At 38.0% G+C, this 23,378-nt stretch overlaps 2 protein-coding genes across 2 annotated transcripts in view; one reads left to right on the top strand and one right to left on the bottom strand.

Moving 5' to 3' along the window:
• Positions 1-23,378, top strand: part of Hel25E (ATP-dependent RNA helicase 25E) — a 356,959-nt gene that overhangs the window by 173,119 nt on the left and 160,462 nt on the right. The window lies entirely within an intron of this gene.
• LOC145320048 (uncharacterized) overlaps positions 22,058-23,378 on the bottom strand; it is a 53,772-nt gene continuing 52,451 nt past the window's right edge. Inside the window, exon 9 of the mRNA XM_080162488.1 lies at positions 22,058-23,184. Within this exon, the coding sequence (XP_080018614.1) occupies positions 23,010-23,184 (175 nt within the window). The 3' untranslated portion in view covers positions 22,058-23,009. The remainder of the gene's footprint in view (positions 23,185-23,378) is intronic.

Raw genomic sequence — 23,378 nt, 5'->3', positions numbered from 1 at the left:
TGACAAAATACATAAAAGCAAAGCTCTGAAACGGTAATACAAACGTTAACTAACACTTGTAGAGTGTCAGAACTGAATAATCAGAATATAAATGTATAAGAATCGAAACAAAGTAAGTAAATTTGTTGTACACTGCTTAAATACAGGATAATGTTTAAGGACATACTTACACTTTTACTACAACTATAGAGATGCTCTGCTATTTGGCAGTTAAGAAATTTACATTTTCTTCATAGTTATGGTTATATAGTAGCTCTCTAACCGAACAATACACAGTTACTATCTATGTATCCTATCTAAAATTCACATATCCTATTATATAAAGTAGTAAGCGTTTTTTGTATAAATATATTTCACTAGTAAAGACAGTTATATAGAACCACAATATTAGATATTGAAGTACGAACTCTAACTCCTACATAATACATTCCAAACAAGTAACATACAGACAGCCTGAGTATTTTTTAACTCCCCCCATCTCTCACTTGCCATACACCTATCTTGGGCCCAACCCTTTTCATGTCTATGTCCATGCACTTTCTGTCTCTATCTTTCTCTCGCTACCCTTTCTATCCTCTCTCGATCCTGCCTTTCCCTTCCCCTACCATTCTTAAAAGAGGCGCCGTAATGCTTGCAAAAATTTTGCAAAGTTGCCGGTATTACTTGCAATTACACACACACACACACACACACATACACACACAAACATACAAATATAATAGATATACAAGATTAGAGACACAAAAAAACACTCAAAATATCCTTTATTGTTGGTTAATATAATGCTTTCTCTAAAAATTCAGCAAGATTTATTATTTTTTTTTTAAATCTAAAAAGCTATATGCTCACCTAATACAACATCGATGAGTCAAAATCTAATTGTTCATAAAATGATGTGTATATTACTGACAGTCGGACAAATAAAAGATATTTCCCCCCATAAGTAATAATACCTATCTAGAGTCAAGGTATACATACATCTCAACAACATCTCAACATTGAACTAAATATTAAGGTATCTAAAAATTTGATAAAAATATCCAATGATATATTAATTTACAACTCTAATGTTTGCCTTTACTCACACACACACACAAACATACACAAATACACTGGTTCCTTTCCTTCCCAAAAAAGCTCTCAACTCTCGCTCTTACTCATGGTATTTTTTATAGCGCAGCTTCTCTGTAGTTAGAATATGTCCGTCATTAAATGTATCTGCAAAATTTTAGACTTGTAATAGAATAATACTAACTTGCTTTCTACTTGATCATAATTAATATCAAAATTATCACTTAACAACAAAAAATATGTTTTAAATAGACAAATTATCTTATGTACTAAACAATCTAATACAGTTTAAATGTAAACATATCAAAGGACAAAAGTAAAATAAATTGTTGAAAGCATACGTGTTAACAAGAATGAAAGCATACATACGTATTAAACTAGAAAACAGAAAACATTAACAGTATATCGGTAGCACTATTGATAAAAAAAATTCTGAATAATCGAGTTTTATCTGTTGTATCTTTCTAAAAAATAAACATGTTTGAATTAGATTTCTTGGTAATTATTAATATAATATGTACGCATTCAAACTTACACTTTATTATAATAAGCAGTATTTTGATAGGTATTAAAATAACGGTTTTGACATGCCTAAATTAGCAATCAGAGCTATCTGTTTCACACATATAGACATTCGGAAACTCGATCCTAAAATGTAGAAAAGTCCCGCTTTTAACAATGCAATCACTACATAAAATATAAAACTGTTGAACTCAAAAAAAAGTTTTACTGAATAATGACAATACTAAACTCACACTCATACAATTTACAAAATAAAAGAGAAAGGCTTTGCAGGGGGCTATAGGGGAGGTAAGGGGGAACTTAAAAAGAAGAGGTGTTTTCATACTATGTGTCTTCAGGAATAAAGGGGTTGGCCGATCAATAAATCTTCTCCCAAATTTTCTACACAATATTTAGCTTTTAATATCTGTTTATTGTGAAAGGGAAAAGTAATAAATATAATTTCAAATGACCTCTCCCTCCCTGTGTGTGTGTGTGTCTGAGTTTAAAAGTCTGGATAATAGATGTTATACAAATAGAGGCCTGTTTAGGTTTTATGTTAAGAAATACAGATACTCTAAAATTTACACATGTACGTTCGTTTATCACTTCGCTAGAATAAATTATTTACAAAAATTCAAAAATATTGTTTATTTTGGATAGAATTGTCTTTGTTGTCCCATGGTTGCTATGGATTTAGAAAGTCTTAGAAAAGTACGTCTTAAGATGATAAACATTAAGTATTTTCAAAACAACAAAACAAGTATCAGTTTAGCCAAAGAAAAAGCATAAATCGCATTTTCTCCAAAAAAAATAAAAGATGTTCACTAAGCTTATTTGAATATAAAATATTTGCCACTTTATAGTTTTATTTTACCCATTCCTATATCTAAGTGATTTAAAGCCATACTAACATATAGGGGAGGTCATCTTTATTGGTGTTCCATCACTGCTGCAAGTTGACATTTTCGATAAAGCTTTCATATTTGCGAGAACAACAAAATCCTTATATAAAAGTAACATGATTTCTGTCTGTGTGTCTTTGTTTCTGTCTGTAACTTATGATCTCGCTTACTGGTGGACGATATACTTTTTATTTCCAGTGAAGATTCTAACAGGTCCAGAAGTTAATAAATATTATGGGGAAGTTAACCTCCACCTCCAAAGAGCAATGGAGGGAGATATTAAATATTACAAGTGCAGCTATGATTACATATTAGAATATGCTTTCGGGATTATTTGTGATTCTTAATTTAATGATACATTTGTCGGAAGTGTTGGCACACCTTTAAAGGTATGTGCATTTATAACCAGAATTGTTAAGCATTTTTAAGCAGAGGAAGGATTTGGCAAATTGAGTTGTTTTAGATTATACATGCATTTCTAAAAGTGTAGCTTTTCTATACTCGGATGTTTGGTCAGCAATATGTAAAGGTGTGTTATTAATTTACATAAAATTGGTATGTTTATATTCTGTGTTATAGAATCATCATTTTGAAATTTATTAGAAATCTAAAAAAACTCTATTATGATTTGTCTAATGCAAGGCATTTCTACTTTTACAAAGAGTAAAATAAACATGAGGGGAGGTGACTTTTATTTCTTTAATGTGTCATCATTGTCGCTAATTTTATTAATTTTGGAATTCAAATTATTACAACAGCACAAACTGTAATCAATATTTGCTAATATGCTTTTTAAAGTGAAATAAAACACTCTGCAATTATGAATGCTAACACGTGTAAGTGAAGGAACACCATTTGTTAAAACCTAATGAAATTATGTAATTTAATTTAATTTGTTGCTATTAATTGTTCAGTCAAGTTTTTCTATACCAAGGGGCTTTACGTCAGTGCCTTACTGCGTCACGAGACATATTTTGAGAAATATTGCGCATTTTTTGCCAATACTAACCTAGCTTATTAATTAGCAGATTTTTAATTACATAAATTTGGAAATACTGATAAGTGTAACTACTCTATAATTGTAGCAAAACCTTAGTGTGTCCATCTGTAACCTACGATTTAATCTTTCAAAACTGTTTACTACAAGTAGAGAACTTAATTGGTTCAGTGTTTGGCCTGATCCAAACGGAGAAATGAAATAGATCTCTATGTAATGGGACAAACATTTACAATTTGAATAATAATTTTGCGCAGTTAGTAACAAAATTTTAACAAGTGCCATGAAAAGTAAAATTAAAATTTCACGTAGTAATTCTTTTATGGAAACGGACAATTAATCGAAAATAATGTTGTGGTAAAATAAACATCCTCAGAATAAATGACAATTTTTATTAATTTAAACTCAAAGACTTTTTTGGGGGAATGACTGACTTTTTTTTTCTTTCCTGCACAATATTCATTTAAAGAGGAAAATCTATGGGCTGTCTCCTATTTTCAATTTTAAAGATTAATTAACAATATTTCACAGATCTTTTCGACTATGAGCACTGTGTCATATTTTGTGATTTATTTACAATATCGTTATTAAAATTTTAAGTGTTCAACTATCCTATCTTCATAATTTTAAACAACAGTATTTTTTTTATTACTAGTCCCCTTTCACAAAGTAAATTTAGTGTTATATAAATGTGAAATTTTACTTATATAACTGTGTAGCCTGTATTTGTAAAGTATGATGGGAGTGTGCACTAAAAAAAGCAAAAAAATAAATATCTTAAATGTAGCTAAATATCCTGTTGTACGTTTAAGTATAAAAGTCTACAAAAATTTTAATGAAAACTAAAGAACTAGCAGCTACGCCCTTTGAGGCCTCTACAAGGGGCACTTAAAAATGGGGGGAAGTCGACCCCCAACATAAAATTTTAGTTTTATAATGAGAAAGTTTTTTGTAGGGGTTTGTAGTAAAGTAACCCTTTACCTAAAAAGTTATAAAACTATAAAGAAGAACCATAACAGTTTAGTGGTTAGCAATTTTCTTCGTTACACACACATATGTAGGTTAAAAACGTGATTTTAGATTGCTAACTAAACAGATTCAGTTACATTTTGAGAAGACCGTTATTATATAGGAATTGCTAGAAAGCCAAGTAAAGCAAACTTGAATTATAAGTATGTCTGGAGTCTGCCTTGAACTATTTGAGAGTTTTATACAGCTTTTATCATTAGGTACTGTAAAAGTTTTTAATCAAATATTACTTCAAAAATTAGATTTTTTCAAAATCAAGTCGCAAGTTGTAATAAAACTGAAATTATATTCTATTTTTTAAAAAGAATGGATACACCTCAAGCATGAAGGAATTTTTTGGACATCTTTAATTTTTTTTGTTTTTTGAAAGAGTGGAAGGGGGTTAGGAAGGGAGAGGTTTATACCAAGCAAATTAGCTTACAAGCAGAACCCTATTGGTCTCTTAGATGCTGATATATTCAAATATTAAGACAGACAGACATAATTCTACACAATAGTTTTCTTTATATATGCATATGTGGCTTAGAGACATGCTTAAGATAAATAAAGTTAATTTCTAACTAGGGATAAGCATTTTAATTGTATTATACATATATTATTGAAGTACATTGTATTAGCCTAATGAGTTTAAAAGAAAGACTTTGTTTGTCAAGAATATTTACATAAAATAAGGCAAGCCTACTGAATTACTCTAATCTCTTAGTAAAACTAGTGGCTATGCCACTAGAGGCATCAATTGTAACATCAATGCGGTAGGTAGGTATTTCCACACTTCACTTTCAATTTACAGAAAAAGTTCTTATAGGCACGATTTTCATTTTTAAGAAGCTACACTTAAAAGAAAAGCAGAATATAAAACCAACACACAAACAAGCATCCTATTACTTGATTAAAAATTGATTTTAATGATACCTTCCAAAATAAATTATTTGATATTATTCATTTACTGAATAATATGCATGCCGTTGAATAGTGCCTACTTGAACATTATTTAGGTGTTTCTACAAAAAAAATTCGCTGGCTACTTATTTTAAACTCAGTGAAAACTAGAAATAAAATATTCGAAATAGTCTTAACTTGAAGCTATAGACAATAAGAAACATATCGCAATGGGAATGAAAAACTAAAATATTTTAGGTCAAATGGTTAATTATACTATGTTGGCTAGCTGATGGGAGTTGTCAGGTTCGAGTCTGGTCTACACTGTGGCATACGTGACACGTTAAAAGATGTATGTTGAAAAGATTCCTTTTTCAAAACTGGAATTAATAGAGTTTTGTCTTATCTGGGAACACAAAGATTCAAAAGTCTAATTTAAAGATTGTTAATTGGCAGTAAGTTACGTTTAATCCATCGGTTTCTTGGCTTAGTATCATAATATTTTTTAGCAATGCCTTCCATTCAATGTTATTTTGTAAAAACACTCAATTTTTGTAGACTGTTAAAAAAGTTTAAGTTTTTGCCTTGACCTTTGAGTTTTGATTGTTCCTAGAAATGCATTTAAGAAAGCAAACAAGGAAGAAAATTGTCCAAACACTTATAGTGAGGCTCTTTATAGTGCCTACATAAAATTACATCATAATAGAATAGTCCATTATTCTAATATGACGCAATTTGGGATTTTTCGACCAAAAATCATTAGATTTAACCCCTTTTTTATAGGCACTTTTTAAAAACTTTTAACCGAAAAATCTTGAATTACGTAATATTAGAAAAACGGACTTTTCTTATATGACTTCATTTTTTATAGGCAGTATAAAGAGCTTCTTTGTGGCAGTTTTACGTAATTTTCAAATTTGGGAAAAGGAATAAGGGAATAAGGATATTTCTCAAATATATCAGAGAAGTTATAATCTATAATACAAAGAAGTCTGTTAGTGCGTCTATCTGTCTGTCTTGATAGATGTTGCTATCCATTGCGTTGGACCAATTGGGTTGTTCTTTTCAGGAAATATATCTACATTAATAGTTTCAACTTTTCAAAATAATTTTCTAAAGGTTTTGATATCACCCCTTCAAGCAAAGAAAACAGTGACAAAAAAAACTTGTACTGAAAAAAGTTAAAATAAAAAAAAACAATGTTTTCTGACAAAATTAGTTAAAACAAATTTTGTATTGTTTGAAAAAGTTCACTTAAAGAAAAATAATGATTTTGCAAATTTATTTTTAACGGTAACATTTTTAGATCTGATTAAATTATTTTGATTTTCTTTTTAAACATGTGTTTTAGACATATCTTTTTAAATTGTGTAAAATAACTTTATGATAAATTCATACGAGTAGAAAGTTTGGCCCTGCCTTGGACAAGATGGCGAAGCCGCCCAAGTTCCTGATGCCTGCTACATTCTGATTCCGTACGAGTAGAATGTCCTTCAAAATCCGTTTTAAATTTTACTTTTATGATATTGTTTATTGCTGCCTCGCTCCTTATGTTAATTTTAGTTCATGTTTTCTTTCGTAGACGGAATAAATGTTGCATCATTTTAAAAAGTTTTAAAATTCCTTAACTTAAAAATACATACATACCAATGCAATGTTTCAATTAATTTATTTTACACTGCTATGTAGATATTTTATTTTAAAGCATTATTTCGAAGCGAATCTACCCTACACTTCAGTATTTACATCAATTAAAGTACACAAGAAGAGAGGGGGTTGGTCGTCAATGGTGTCCCACTATCGAAATACGTGATTATAATCATGAAGGCTAAAAAAAGAAGATAAAACACTAAAAATAAAATAAAAATAAATGTAAACAAAATTAACTGATAACAAATGCATTTTAATAATATGTTAAAAGTGTAATTATATAATTATAATAATTAGTACAAACTTAAACTTGCTAATTTAAATTGGAAACAAGTATCTGAGGATCCTATCTTTCTATAAACAATCTATAAAATCTCGTCAACGGCTGGATCAGTTTACTACAATTTTGGAAAGCTTTTTCCAGTCATGCTTCGAAACCGATTAATATCCGCAAGATTGAAACCGGTTCTCAGCCATAAAAAAATCATCTTTAGCATCGAATCACAGAAAATTGTCCACGACCATATTATAGATAGATAATTATAAAAGGCAATCAGTCAAACTATTTACGAGATCTTATTAGACATTCAGAAATCCAACAACTTTATGTATCTCCTTAGCTTGGATTAGGATTTTTAAATCACTCATTGTTTTTTAACTGTGAAATATACACAGAAACATCTTTCTTTTCTTTACAAGATCAAGTTTTGACAATTTTGCAAAATAATCAATAATTTAAAGTATCTTCGTTTTTCATATTTTAAATGTTTTTTACCTCTTGCATTTTGTTGTTGTAAGCTTGAACGTGTTATTGTCCTAAATTTGTTATAATATGATTTTATAAAAGTCGTCTTTTGCATTTGATAAAAGTTTGATCCAAAGGGTAAAATATTTTGGAAAGGTTTTAATTTTTAAAAGGTTATATTGCTTTCATTATACCTTATCAATACGATATCTAAATTCTAAAACATATTTTCCTACCTATATTTAAGTTGAATTCGCTAATTTAGCTAGGATTAAATGCTTAAAAGTAGGAAGGTTTTAAAAAGTGCAGAATCAGAGGGGGGAAATCATAGGGATTTAATCAGCGATGGGGGGGGGGGGGTAAAACCCCAAAAAAATTACACGTGAGTAGTAACAAAGGCACCTCGATATATAAAAAAATTTCTTCAGAGGCAAAATATTTTTGGAAGGCGAAATAACCCCATACTTTATCTTCATTATATTTATTTTGCAACAAAGTAAAATTCTAGATTGAGAAATACTTCAATATATTGCATATAATAAATCAATTAAAAAGATGTCAACTATAATATTCTTCACACTAACATAACAATCATGATTTTTCTTAAAGTAAACATTCCCTGTTTGATCTAATAGCATTTTGTTGACTATAATTTGTTAATTGTCGACATTATTGAATATATATTGATACTATAAATTTCTAAATGGTACCTACTGCTGATATCTCAGTCACGTAAAGTCAGTAAGACTTAGAGTATAGGGGAATGCCTTGTCAATGAGAAGAACAACACCTCCCCTCTGTAAGATTATTGTATTTATTAAAGAAATTCTGCTGAATTATCCTGCTTGCCTAATATTTACATTGAAATGCTGAAAAAATACATATACTAATAGTTGAAACCTATACCTACAAAAAGCACATTATGTATAAGGATTTAATTACAGCACAAATTTTAACTGGGGATTACATAACTTAAACTTTAGAGATCACTTTTTAAAATACTGCCTGCAACACTTTCAAGGCATGGACGGACGGAGCAGTATTAAAAACTAGCTTTCATAAGCTATGAATTTTCTCCTATGTACATAGCCAGCCACGCATCTCTGAAAGTGAATCAAGACAAAGATAATCTGGAAAAGAGTTATGGCTTACACAACATAACAGAAAGTCAAAGTATACAAGTATGAAATCTCAATAGTTTAATACTATTTCAAGAGAAGCAAATATTTTCTTTGAAACTTTTGAAATAAAAAAAAATATTATTGATCAATATGTAATATCCTAATGTCGGTTTGTCTTAAAAAGATCCTAAAATACTTTTTATAGAGTTTATTTGATCAGTCATATTTTAGTTTTATTCTTTATTATAGTTTTATGACACTTTTTATATAATCTAGGTTTGTTTCTTTTTCATTATTAATTCTTTTATCAGATGATTTAAAAATCACGAAGATTCAGCTTTAAGCAATGCCTATTTGAAACTTTAAATATGAATTTTCTCAAAAAGACACTTTTGAATTATTCTAAAACTAGGGTCAGATTATTCAAGCTTGCGCCTGTTTTTCATTCTGACGAGGTTCAAATTTCTTATTTTTGTCTCAATTTATTTCTGGACAGGTGTGTATTGTGTAGTCGGGGAATAAATATCACTCATTTGATCTAACTCTCTCCCATTTAAATGGGTGCTTATCAAATTTAACCAAATTCAAGTTTTTGAAAAATTTGCCAATTTAAATAAAGCACCAACTACATACAATGCTATAGATGCTAAAATGAATCGGGTAACTTATTTTGAACAACACTACTAAAAAAAATATAAAAATCTTATATGATTTCATTCATTTTGGCTTAATTTATAAAATTTATTGTATTATGAAAACACATAAGATTGCCTCTGAGAGAGTTGACATGCCGCTCGGCGCGCACAGTCATAGAGTAATGCCAGTAAGAATAAACAGACGGACTATTTTTCATATTAAATTGAAATAAAAGGAACTTTCTCAATTATTTAATCCTTTCATTTACTACTATTTATTTCTGTTGAAAAGCAAAGCAACGATTATTTTAGGGATGTTTTTTTCAGAGCCTTATCTCATATTAGGTACCTCTCCAAACCCAAAATGCATCTTTTCATGGGCCAATCTTTCATTTTGGATTATGGACTAATTGTCTTAACCATTTGTTAAGACTTAGTGGACAGAGTACTTACTCTTGTTAATGGCAGATTGCTTTTTTAAAAATTTTCAAATTAATCTATGTCAAAAAGATGATGTAAAAAATAGTAAAAAAAAAAGAGAAGGAAAGGTCAACGGAGGAGATCAATCTAGAGAGAGGCATGCGCCGGCATTAGAGGCATATACTATTATTGGGGTTACTTAAATGTAGAAGGAAAAAGGGCTTGGGAGGGGAAAGTGTTGATTAGCAATGAAGTAGAGGAGAAAAACTAAAGGGTTGAATAGAGTAGAAATAGAAAGGAAAATAAGCAGGGAGTAATGGGAAATGGGAAAAGAAAGGGTTGACTGGCACTGAAATAGAAAAGAAATGGGGTAGGGAGATAAGGGGAAAGGAAAGGGTTGAGTGGAGCGGAAATAGAAAGCTAATATAAAATGTTGGCCTCACTTTCCATAGCGCCAAGGTAAAGCTGACCCAACAAGCGAGGGAGGACACACACAACTGCAAAAAAATCACTGAATTGTACGGCAAGAACAATCATTATGGTTACTTTCTTGTTTATTTAGGCATTTGTAATATTTGAGAACAGTGTTCATGTTACGATATCAGCGGCCTAAAATTGAATATCAGTATTTTTTGTTAGTTTAAAATCTGTTAAAATGTACGGATGCTGTTTTCTAAATTTCATAAGATTGCAGATTCGGGTTTAAACTGTTGTCAGGAATTTAGCATCAGATTAAAAATTTTAAAGTTTATCTAACACTAATAGCAAAGTCTGATATTTCAAAACACAAAGATTATCAAGAATATTAGTTTTATCTTATATAATGTTGCGACTGCATCTTACATTATTGGAAAAGTATTTAGAAATTGCCTAAGAATATTTAAAGCTTCCCCGAAATTGAGAACTCAATAGATTTAGTCTTTTTGAAAAAGCCATTTGTATGGGCGAATGTTAGAATTGCTCATAAACCTAAATTATTTTTTTTTTATTTGAACATATCCTAAACTTTATTTATCAAATGTTTCCACCATTGAAGTGCCACCCCAATAGGGTTCATCACAAATCCATCACCTATGTGGGTGTTACAAACCGCGAGCCAACCTAACCAAACCTAAACTATTTAGTGGCTATTTTTGGTCAAGATAGTACTCCTGTAGCTCCTGGTGCATATCCTGAAAATTTTCCTGCTTTTCCACCAATTTATACTTCGTTAATAATTAAACTCTTAGTCGATATCATTTTATTTTTTGTATGAGATTAAATATCATAATGTAAACTCTAAATTGTCGATAAATAGCAGCAATTTAGAGTATTGTATGTGCTATCTCCTAAGCTGGGGGGTACCTGGCAGCACCAAATAAACATTATTATTATTATTATTATTTTGTGAAATGGGTACTTGATTTTTAAACAAAATATTGTTTATTATTCTTAAACGAATATTTGTCTACACTTTATTTTCAAGTGAGTAATTAGAAAGTGAAAGAGAAAAGTGTTTAAAATAGGTCAGACTTCATTTTAGCAATATAGGCTAAATTTTTTTTCAATGCCATTACGAGCACAACAAATCTATATTTACAATTGTAAGTCACGCCAGGCTACAATTGAATCAAGACAAAAGTAAGTGCCGAGCATAATCATGAGAAGAAAAGCAAAAAATATCTATTTAAAATTTTGAACAAGTTTGCTTTTATAAAGTTCTTCATAAAACCACTCCTGAAGGGAGTTAATTAATGGCCATTTTTATCAGTTGCTTTGCTAAGGTCACGTATATTCAGTCATAAATAAATCATATATAGAGAGGTTTTATGAAAGACTTCATAAAATCAAAATTGTTCAAATTTTAAATAAATGATCTTTGCTTTTCTTGTCATGATTATGCGGTAACTCCTAGGGGATGAAAATTGAACTTGAATTTTTCAAACATAATTTTCTCAAAAAGATCCCGCTGATATATTTTGGTTTTACCTTGAATCATCATGGTTTTATGTCTAATTTCACCATACATAGGTCCAAGAGCTCGGCACTTACTTTTGTCTTGAATGAATTGTAGCCTGGTGTGAAGTAAGATAAGATATTTCTATAATAAAGTAAAAGGATCTCTGTCTGTCTGTATGTGAACCGAAGTATCTCATTAACCACTGATTCGATAGGGTACCATCCTTCTCCAAAGAGAAACTGGCCCCAGACAAAATGACCCTAGCCCCACAAAAAATTACTATTATTGAGGTTGGAACAAAACTGGTTATTTTTTTCATTCTTAGAGAAGGATTACTTACAAAATTGAAAAATGCCAAGTTTATAAAAACAAGTTGAAAGGTCAAATCTTTTTGCACTTTTGTAATTTTGCTGCAAAAAATGCTTAAAGCTGAGAAATATGCAGTGTGAATTTTTGTTATTAATACTTTCCTGGGGAATTTCCCCATGTCATATGCATAGGCGTCCAAGGGGGGGGGTAATGGGCCATTTGGCACCCCCAAACGATTTTGGGGGTGCCGTAGGCACCCCCAAAATTTTGTGAACAATACCCCCCCCAAAAAAAAATTACCCCTACCTTGGGGGTGCCGTAGGCACCCCCAACGATTTTGGGGGGGGTATTTACCCCCCAAAATAAATGTTCTTTAAAAAAAAATTTTTGGGGGGGGTATTTACCCCCCCCAAATTGAATGTTCTTAAAAAAAAATTTTACTGAAAATTTTTTTTTAGGGGGGGAGGGAGTAATCCCCGCCTTCCCCCCCCCCTAAAAAAAGTCATAGTGTGACTCGAGCCGTGTAATATATTTTTCGTTTGGTCTCCTAATAGTTAATGAAAAGTATATCCTAAATGGCTTTTGATAGTTTATTTTAGGATAGGTTATATTGGTTTAGGTGATTGCCCCACATGGTTAAGCAATTGGCCCCCCGCAGGGGCTAGAAATAGGAGAGAAGCTTGTGTGAAAAAAACGAAGAAACGCCCCTTAAAGCGCGTTGCCACAAAAGGGACTATACCCCAATATAGTCCAACCAGTTAAAACAGTTCTTAACCATGATAACAAAAAATTTAATAGTTTGATCATGTTTTATTTGCTTGGGCCTTTATAAGGGCTAAAACCATCCCGGGGATCTATGATGTAATTGTAAAGCACTGAAGATTCCATAAAACAGATACCTAACTAAATTAAATATTTCATTAAATAATGAAAAAGAATTTCTATAGGCGATTTCTTTTGGAGGGATGTCAGGGTGTCTCAAAACTAGTTATAAAACTTACCAGGACCTATAAGACGCTTCACTTTAAAGTATAATCATATTAGTTCATTGGTTAGTGAGTTAATTATTGTATTTTTATGTTCTAAAGAATGAGATACTACTATATATTTGAATAGTAGTGGCGCCCTTAGCATCTAAGAACTCGTGTTTTCTAAAGGGTAAAAAGGGAGGAGAAAAATAGCCCAAAACCACTCAAAGGATTGACCTATAATAGTGTGGAACCATCATGGGATCTATGTGAAGCTTTCCTAAAAAGGAGAACTCAGTATTAAAAGTAATGAAATCTGAAGCTATAGTCAAATAAACCTTACTTACTACTTTATGTTATAGGATAGTACTTATTAACTTAATAGATAAGGTAGGTGCTTTTTTTACATAATTAAATTACCCCCCCCAAAAATTTTACCCCCGGGGTAAATTAGTTTGGGGGGGGTAATTACCCCCCCCAACAGATTTGGGGGGAGTATTTACCCCCCCCAACAGACTTTAGGGGGGGTAATTACCCCCCCCAATCAAATTTTACCCCCGGGGTAAAAATTTTGGGGGGGGTAAAAAAAAAGTTCGGCGCGCTTCGCGCGCCATTTTACCCCCCCCAAACACGAATTACTCCCCCCCCTAAAATTTTTTACCCCCCCCAAAAAAAAAAGCTTGGACGCCCCTGGTCATATGAAAGGTCAGGTTTTCCATAACACAAACACCAACAGGGCGAAGTATTTAAAAAAAGAAAAAGGTATTTACACATCAACAATTTTCCAAAGAGCACCAAATTGTAATACAACAGTAAGATGAAATGTAAGATAGCTGGATTCCTATCTGCCTGTTTGTCTTCATTTCATATGTATGCCTAGGAAGATCTCATAAACTAGAGAATAGATCATTCAAACTTATTCAATTTTTTTAATCAAAGCAATTAATATGCAGTTTTTCAAGACAACTCTGGAACTTTGCAAGAATATGACTGAAAGGGAGAAAAAATGCTTGCGTTTTGTCCCTTCACTTTTCTTAGCATAAATGAAATACTCTGGACAAACAGACGCACCCAAATTATGGAGCTTCTAAAAAGGTTTGCCTAATAACGCTAGATAATTTTATCATAAACACATTTCTATCCCTGATTTTTTACAATTTTCTTTAGAATATCAAAAACAGCCACAAAAGTTTTGCTGATTTTTTGTTATTGTGTGGTATTCGGCAACCGTGAGCCATGCCTATGGCACCCCTGACCGGGGTTCGGGGAAGGGCCAACGGCCCTCCCCCGAGTCCTGGGGAAGGGGTCTGCCGACCCCCTCCCTATGCCTAAAATTAATGATTGAATCTGACAGCCTTATTATGGTTAAGCTGCATTGTTAATTCCCCCCACCCTTCCCAGGGATGGGGGATCATTATTGCCCAAACTGACTATTGTATATGTATTATATTGCTTTTATTTATGATTATTTATTCCTATCTGTGTAACTATTGTTTGTTGTATATAGCTTTAGTAATCCTTAGACCTTCAATAAAGGGACAACTGAAATAGATGCTGTTTGTTATTTAGTGATTGTTAGAGAAGCGTAGCTTCTCTTTAGTAAGGTGTCCACGTCTGTTCACACTGCCGTAGTCTAATTGAACTCCGGTGTCTGCCATTTATCCTCAGCGGATACCACTTTTGGTGACAGCTGTGTGAGATTACGGCAAACCACAAGTGTAGAGCAGACGCGCAGCTGAGGCTAAGGTACTCCCAGCAGTGAAACTGGCAAAACTGACACCAGCAACCTGAATTACCCACCCTGGATAGCAAGGTCTAACTCTGCATCCGGCAGTTGTGGAAGTGAAACAGCGAAACTTGACGGAGAACCGCGAGAAGCGCCGACATCTAACGGAGAATTGAGCGCTCAAAGGGCTGAAACAGGCCTGCGGACTGGCTGAAACAGGCCAAAGAAGTGCAAACGGCTGAAAATAGGCCAACATTTACTGCAAGAGATAGCAGGATCCGAACCAGCGGCGCTAGCAGGACGGGACATTCCCTGCCGCCATCAGCCGGATTCGGATACACGGCGCTGCAGGACGGGACATTCCCTGCCGCCGATAGACTGAAACAAGCAAGGATTCGAACCAGCGGCGCCGCAGGACAGGACATTCCCTGCCGCCAACAGTCGGATTCGGATATACGGCGCTGTAGGACGGGACATTCCCTGCCGCCGATAGGCTGAAACACGCCAAATAGCTGCGAGCTGCGAGCCAACATACGAGTGTAGTGTACCAAAGCAGAGAAAACTACGTCAACTCCAAGTATCCTGAGAGGCTACAGCGCAGCCACCCATCTAGAAAAGCAGATATTATATCACATTGTAGGGATTACCACCCTAGTGTGATGGCTAAACAATAGATTTATGAGCAAGGATTGGCAAACAATTTGTTGTGTATTGTGATAAAACTAAAAATAGAACAGGCTTGGTAAGCAAATCTGTTATGTATTGTGATAAGGCCAAAAATAGAATCTAGATGTAATATAACAATGCCTTGATAAACAATCTAACCACCCAAGCCTCCAGCACAACAAAATACACCCCTTATTCCAGAGGAAAGGGAGGGGCCCACTCTCCATTGAAGAAAATACAATCAAGGTGACATAACAAATAAGCCTAGGATTAAGGAGAAAAGGGCACTATTACCTCATCACACAGTTACCTCAAACCCACAGCACTCCCCCTTCCTCACAAGGGGAACGGACGGATTTACCCCGTCCCCTCACGTGCTTCCCCCCTCCTACCCACACTTGACTAAGTCCGCCCACGGTGTGGAGCTAGCGACCGGGAACACAGAGCGCCATTTACGGGTCGCGCAACAGAGTTCGGGAAATATCATAAAATTCAACGGACAAAGCGGACCAATGAGAGAGCGAGTTGAGGGATAAGTGCGCGTTTTACCTGTGTGCGCGGATTTGACGGTGCGTAAGCGCGCTGCAAGGAAAGGAGATTTCACGCACACACACACACACAGGAGCGGAGCTACTCCATAGCATCTAACAGAGGTATTTTTAGAAAATAAAGAATTACAAGCTTCTCCCTCCTATCTATAGTGTGATAAAGGAAAACCAAATCAGTTCCTGACAGCAGTTCAGACCCTCAACAGCTATCTACCCCTACCAGCCTACTCTACAAAAACTCAGAATAAAACTAGTGACAAGTACATCTAAGTTATATCTTTGTAACTAAACTACCAACCTAGTGATAAACAGTGTTGGCTGCTAGGCTAGAAAGCCGCAAGTGATAAACATTTATATTATTGCCTTATAACTTTGTGTTCCGCCGCTGAACCGTTGACCCGATGGAGCAGCCGCAAGGGCCAGGAGGCGACCAAGCCCAAGGATGGCTCCAGGATGACCCCCAGCCGGCTCCAGCCGAGTACCGCAAGCTGATGCTGAGTAACCTGCCGGAGTATAGAGGGCCGCCCAAGCAATCTTGGAGCTCCCACATCCGCAGACTCGAGATGTCATGGGCGGCTTACCGCGTGCCGCCCCATGACACCCTCAACCGCCGCAACGCCCTTTTACTGTCACTAGTAGGGCAAGCGGCGGAAATGGCGTCTCATCTGTTTGGCGAGGCAGGCCAAGCCTTGACTTACGAACAAGTCAAGGCCGAGTGTGAAATGTTATTTCGTCCAGCCTTTGAAGCAAGCCTTCAGGGATTACAGGCAACACTCGACAGAACCTATACAAGCATACATATCCACAAAGTGTGCCTTGTATAGGGAGGCCTACAGCCATGAGGATCTCGAGTTATTAATCGATGAATTAAATCGTGGCATTCGTAACGCTAATGTGAAACGTGAAATGATGAGTCATGAGATCGCCTCTGTACCTGAGTACACGAGGCGAGCCATGTTCACCGTCACAATGATTACCAAGCAGCTGAAGGAGGGTGTGTGCCTAGTGGACACCACCGACGGGCTCACAGGATCAGCCAGCGTCCAGTTGCCCAATTACGACGAGTCGGAGCCAATGGAGATTGGCGCCTTGGCTCCGGGTCTCCACCAGATGGGGAAGGTCGCCCCAGATGACAAGACTGCAGGCCGCTGTTACCGCTGCCAAGGGAAAGGCCACCGAGCCCGAGACTGTCCGACGCCTATGGAAGTCAGCCTGGAGGAGAGACGCACCCAGCCATGCCGTGACCGTCCTGCCAAGTGCGAGCGTTGCCTCTATGCTGGCCACACGGCGGCCGAGTGCAGAGCCGACTGGGACCAGGTAGCCGGCCGGAGGCGCACTGCAGACAAGGGCGCTCCCCCAGGAAAGCCCAGCAGAGTAGCCAACATGGAAGGGAGCGCGCCCCCAGCACCACTGCAGCAAGCAGCCGCCCCCAACGCAGCGGGCCGAGCCGATGGAATGCCGCAGTTTGGAACTGTTCCAGCTAGGATCAACGTGCTGGGAGGCGCGGCTGAGCCCAACCGGGTTGGCCTGGGCTTCAGCCTCAACCACCTGGGGCCGGAGTTTGTGCAGCCCAACAACATTGCTGAGCCAGAAGTCCTGAGGCCCCAGCCCTTTAGCCTAAACATGATGGGGCCTGCCCGACCGAGCCTACCCAGCAAGAGTGGAGGGGCGCTACCCAGCGCCACTGAGACGGTGTACGGGGAGGCCCTGGCGGCCGTTGAACGAGAGAGGCAGGAGGCGCTAGCCAGCGCATCAGAGTCGATGTATGGGGCGCCACCCGGCGCCGCCACCTGCGATGACTGGGGGGTGCTATCCAGCGCCTCCCACCTGGTGCCTGGGGCGACAACCGTCGCCGCCACCGAGATACCTGGATCCTGGAACGAGCCAGCAGTCCCAGAGGAAGGGGTGACACCCGTCACCCCCAGTCAGCCAGCGCCACCAGCCTGTAGGGAGAGCCCAGCCATACACCATCCAGCGCCCCCTGCCAGCCGAGGGAACCCAGATGCCCAGCACCTCCAGTCGAGCCAGGATAAGTTAAATTTAACAAATGTATTGTATCCAAATTATTGTAAAACCCCAACCTTGCCTGTGCCTCATGCACCAGAGGCTGGGGAGATTGAAATTTGGGGATATAAGGACTTGCCTGTGCCACATGCACCTGAGTTCCTAGGGCAGGGGAGGGATGTGAGACAGGGCGAGCCTGTGCCACCCGCACTTCAGCCCCATGCCACTGGGCATGCCATGGACCAGGGAAGGGACCACTTGGGACTAGGGGAGCCGACACCCAGGCAGGCGCCAGTTGCCTGCCAGTCTGTCATTGGGGAGGGTATCGGGGTGCCCCGGACCCACAAAGATAACGCTCAATGGAAATTTGTATCTAGCCAGGAGCAGCCCAGCCGTGTCCAGCCCCAAGAAGCAGCCGTGACCCGCGCCGAAGATCCCCAGCCGCGTGCGAGAGGTAGATGGCTGTCTGGTAGTTTTTCACACTGGTGGATGGTTCTGTGGGGACTACTGCTGGCAGCCGTGTGGCCTACAACTAGCTACGTCCTGGTAGGGTGGGACTGCGCCAACCCCACCCACGTCACAGCCTACAATAAGGAAAAGATGTGTAGCACGGAACCGCTACACCAGGAGGTGCCCCTGGGCCATGAAGTACATGTCCTGCAGCAAGTCAAGATTAGAGAAACAACAGGATACAGTTGCCAGCTCACCGTGTCCCAGTGGACATTCAGGTGTGGGGTATGGGGTCACCTCAAGGTGACCTCAGTCCCCACCCTCATGAGGCCAACCAAGATTGATCCAGAAACGTGCCGAGACCTGGCCAGGAACCGAGTCTACACGCTGCCAGGCAAGACCCAGCCACTGACGTTTCAGCTGAACCACCCCCTGTTCTTCACCCTCGATATGGTGGGCGCCTTGGTCAACAGCCCAGAGGGGGTGGGTTGTGAAGGGGAGGACGTTCACTTCGAGGGCCAGCTGTACCGCAATGAATTAGTGCTCCAGGAACGACGGCTGCTGGTCAAGGAAGAGACCTACGTAGTAGAGGATGGACGGGTGGAGTCTCAATCTGACCACCTGACCCTAGAATGTCCCCATTCCGAGCTGTCTTGCATCACTGGGGAAGCAACCTACGTGTGGGACCACCTGGGGAGAGATTGCCCCTTGAGGCTGATCCGCAGCCTCCAGCCTAGCCTAGTGATAGATGCGTTCCTGGTTGACCATCAAGCTCAGTTCTTCATCAACATGACCACCCCCACCTCAATAGTGAACTGCGACTTTGAGGCCCATGCCACCAACCACCCAGCATTGTTCGTGGCAGCTGACCCGGCCGCGGCAGCGCTGCCCAGAGTATCGGCCAGGGATGTTGATGTCCCCCTGCAGGCCCAGATACATGCAGGTTACATTGGATTTACCCTGGAGACACGCATGAAAAGCACAGCGGCAGAAGAAGTAGCGGCCAATTGCTGGAAGCTCCAGCAACTAGACCCGGCCCACCCGGTGCGTGTCCAGGGGAGCACGTTCTCGGTGCTGAGGGGAGATGTCCTGCTCCAGCTTACCTGCCAACGCAACAAATACGTTGTCCGTGAAAGCAAGGAATGTTGGGACAAAGTACCAGTGGAACCCACAGGATTTGTAGACGCCGTGACACGGGTGTATAGCGGCCACGCCACCAAGATTCCCTGCTCCTCCACCTACCCCCTGACTGTGCACGCGGAGGAAGGCTGGATAGAGTTAACCCCCGCACCTAAGAAGAGGCCGCCCCCGCTGGATACGCCCAAGCAGCTGCTGACAGAACCCTTGGATGACTTTAGTTCAGGGGGCTTGTATTCGCAGGCTGAGTTGAACGACTGGCAGCAACTGCTGGCGTTCCCAGCGTATAAAAGCGCCATGCTGACCGGCCTGTCCTATGGCTCATGCGTTCAGCAAGGTAGCTGTTCGGCCACCGGAGACCATGGGATAGTGTCCTACAACATCGACCGACTGGCGGAGGAAGGAGAGGCCGCCCTGGATGTCTGGGCTGGGTTCAGACAAGCTATCCACGAGTGGGGAGATGGCGCAGCCATACTGTGTTTGCTGTCGCTAATCCTCAAACTGCTGGGGGACCTGACCATCATTTCCCTGGCAGCCGCACAAGGAGGTGTACGGGCAGCCATGAATGCGATGTCACAAGTGTTCCTGTACCATCCAACCTTGTACAGGAAGGCCTTGGCCAGAGCCCGGCTCACCCATGCCAAGTCCCGGGACTTTTCAGTAGACTGGGATGCCATTCCCATTGGCCGGGAAGCCGCCGAGGAAATGGTGTCCATGCGATCAGCCGATAGCGGGCATGACCGCCCAGGCAGGCCTGGACCACCCTCTGGAAGACCCCGCGGCCCCTCGGGAGGTCAGGCTGCCGCTCAGAGGGTCAACTTGGCAGCCAGTGCCCCGGCCGCTGCCAACAACAACCAGAATGCCCCGCTGCTGACCGGCCCAGCAGCAGCTGTGCCACACGCCAACCTGACACCTGCCGGCGCCGAGCTACATGTCCAACCAAAACCAGCCTCTACCTGCTACCCCACGTTGGGAGCCCATCAGCCCTGAAAATCACCACTAGGATTCCATTGAATCATTATCATTTGTATATATCTTAGCCCTAAGGAGCGGACCGAAGGCCTCAACCACTGTCGGAAGTCTGGCAGGGAGGCTCCCTCCCAGCCTTCCGAGGGGAGAGTTGTGGTATTCGGCAACCGTGAGCCATGCCTATGGCACCCCTGACCGGGGTTCGGGGAAGGGCCAACGGCCCTCCCCCGAGTCCTGGGGAAGGGGTCTGCCGACCCCCTCCCTATGCCTAAAATTAATGATTGAATCTGACAGCCTTATTATGGTTAAGCTGCATTGTTAATTCCCCCCACCCTTCCCAGGGATGGGGGATCATTATTGCCCAAACTGACTATTGTATATGTATTATATTGCTTTTATTTATGATTATTTATTCCTATCTGTGTAACTATTGTTTGTTGTATATAGCTTTAGTAATCCTTAGACCTTCAATAAAGGGACAACTGAAATAGATGCTGTTTGTTATTTAGTGATTGTTAGAGAAGCGTAGCTTCTCTATAGTAAGGTGTCCACGTCTGTTCACACTGCCGTAGTCTAATTGAACTCCGGTGTCTGCCATTTATCCTCGGCGGATACCACAATTGTTTCTACTTAGATTTAAGTTTTTGTTGTAGAATTATTATTGTAATTTAAATTACCTGCTACGCGGCTGAAAACCCGGCTGCCCTGCTCTCCTTCATAGACAGATTTTTAAAAAGATTTTTATAATTGTAATTTAAATATTTCCTTTTGAAAGTGATAAAGACATGTATTTTTTAAAGCGAAGCTTTTCTATAATTAGGGTCGGTCCGTCCGTCCGAGATAGATAGCTTTTTTTCGTTAATTTAGGCATGTTAGAATTGTCCTATCGATTTCAAACTTTGCATGGTGATTCCTCTAATAGTTAGGTACGATTTAGAAAGCGTAGCAACTCTATAATCATTACCAGAATGTCCGTACGTCCATTTTAAACATGTTGACTTTTCTACTTTTTTAACAACAAATCTTTATGTGATTTAATTATCCGATTGATCTGATTTTTGGTATATTGATTCCTGGGACAACAAAGTACAATATTATAAGCGAAGCAACTCTATAACCAAGTCCTAAAAATGTAAGTATGTCCATAAACATTATCCAGTATCAGGCAGTTTTTTTTTATCAAATTTACTTACAATTTTGCTTCGACTCTTATACTTTTATATTCTGATTATTCAGTGCTGACACTATACAAGTATTAATGTCCGTTTGTCCTACCGTTTCAGTGCTTCGCTTTTATGGATGTTGTCATCCTTGTTGTGAGTGGGATTTTGCATTTGTTTGTTCAAGTGTGTCCTTGTTTAAATTTTAATATTAAAAAATACAATAATCAAATTTATTTTGATATTTAAACGATTTAATAATAAAAAATACACTAATCAAATCTATTTTAATATTTAAACGATTTCTTGGCTTTAAAATTACATAATTCACAATTACAATTACAGTAATAAATGTTTCTACATGGTTTTACAATAATTACAATATTACAGTATTTAAAGATTACAATATTACAATGGTTACAATATTACATTAAAATTACAATTTGTAGCAAATAATAAAACGTCTACAAATTACATTATATTAAATTTTCATTATATAAGGGGCCATTTCATGAAAAAGATATAAAAAGCCTTAATGTTACAAACTTTTGTTGTGTGTATTCTTTAAAGTAAAGAATGACACTTTAGAAATCTTTCAGACTAAGCATCCACCAGAATTGGATAAACATAGTAATAGAGTCCTAACATTTCCACCAAAAATCTTTATCTTATTTGAGAAGGCTATAGAATTATTGTTCATTGCCACATCCCTTATTGATCATTGTTTTACTAAATTTTAACTTTTTAAGCAACAAAACCTCAAAAAGCTTTTTAAATGGTTCTTATATCGAACACTTTGCTTAAATCAAAACTACGTAACATTAAATACGGGGTTGTTAAAATAATTTAGCCTACTAATGGCTTCATGTGTACTCTTTTCCTATGGCCCCTTTTATTCATAAAACTTTATATCTACTATTAGACATAATAATTTAGGAAGACTTGGGTTACAAATCAATGCTTAATGCTTTATAATGCCTTGGTAACTTAAGATGGTAACATTAATACTATGGTAACTAGGCCTTTTTAATGGTAACAAATGTAAGATTTGAAGTTACTGGTAACTTTAGTTGATATGAAACTAGGTACACAATTGCTATTGCATTAAAATCTTATTTATATTACCTAATACGTGCATTAAAATATTTTTAAAGAATTGAACTTCAAATTGTGAACAAAATTATTTTCCACCTACCAAAGGAAAGGTTCTCATGAACTGATTAAAGAACCTGACTTTGGAATTGATCTTCCTTGACAGAGCGACTAGAAATCTGTTGATGGGCAGCTCTGTGGTTGGTTGGGGGCGGGGCCTTGGCCTTGGGCGGGGGCGAGGTTGTGGTCGTGGTCGCACAGGTCTATAATAAAGGTAAATAGTTAAATGCATAATAAAAGTTAAATTTAATGGGTGAAAGTCAACATAAAATGAGATGAGATCAAAATAGACAAAAAAAAACACAGATATAATATATTCTCAAACAATTTATGTTACTTTTACACAAAGTACTCTCTTGAGCACTGATACCCCCCCCCCCTCCATTTCCCCTTATTT

Source organism: Acartia tonsa, chromosome 5 (assembly GCF_053477335.1).
Source record: "Acartia tonsa isolate MP-2025a chromosome 5, ASM5347733v1, whole genome shotgun sequence".
Classification (NCBI taxonomy): Eukaryota; Metazoa; Arthropoda; class Copepoda; order Calanoida; family Acartiidae; genus Acartia; species Acartia tonsa.
Note: the sequence above shows the minus strand (reverse complement) of the source record. Positions and strands in the feature narration are given on the sequence as shown.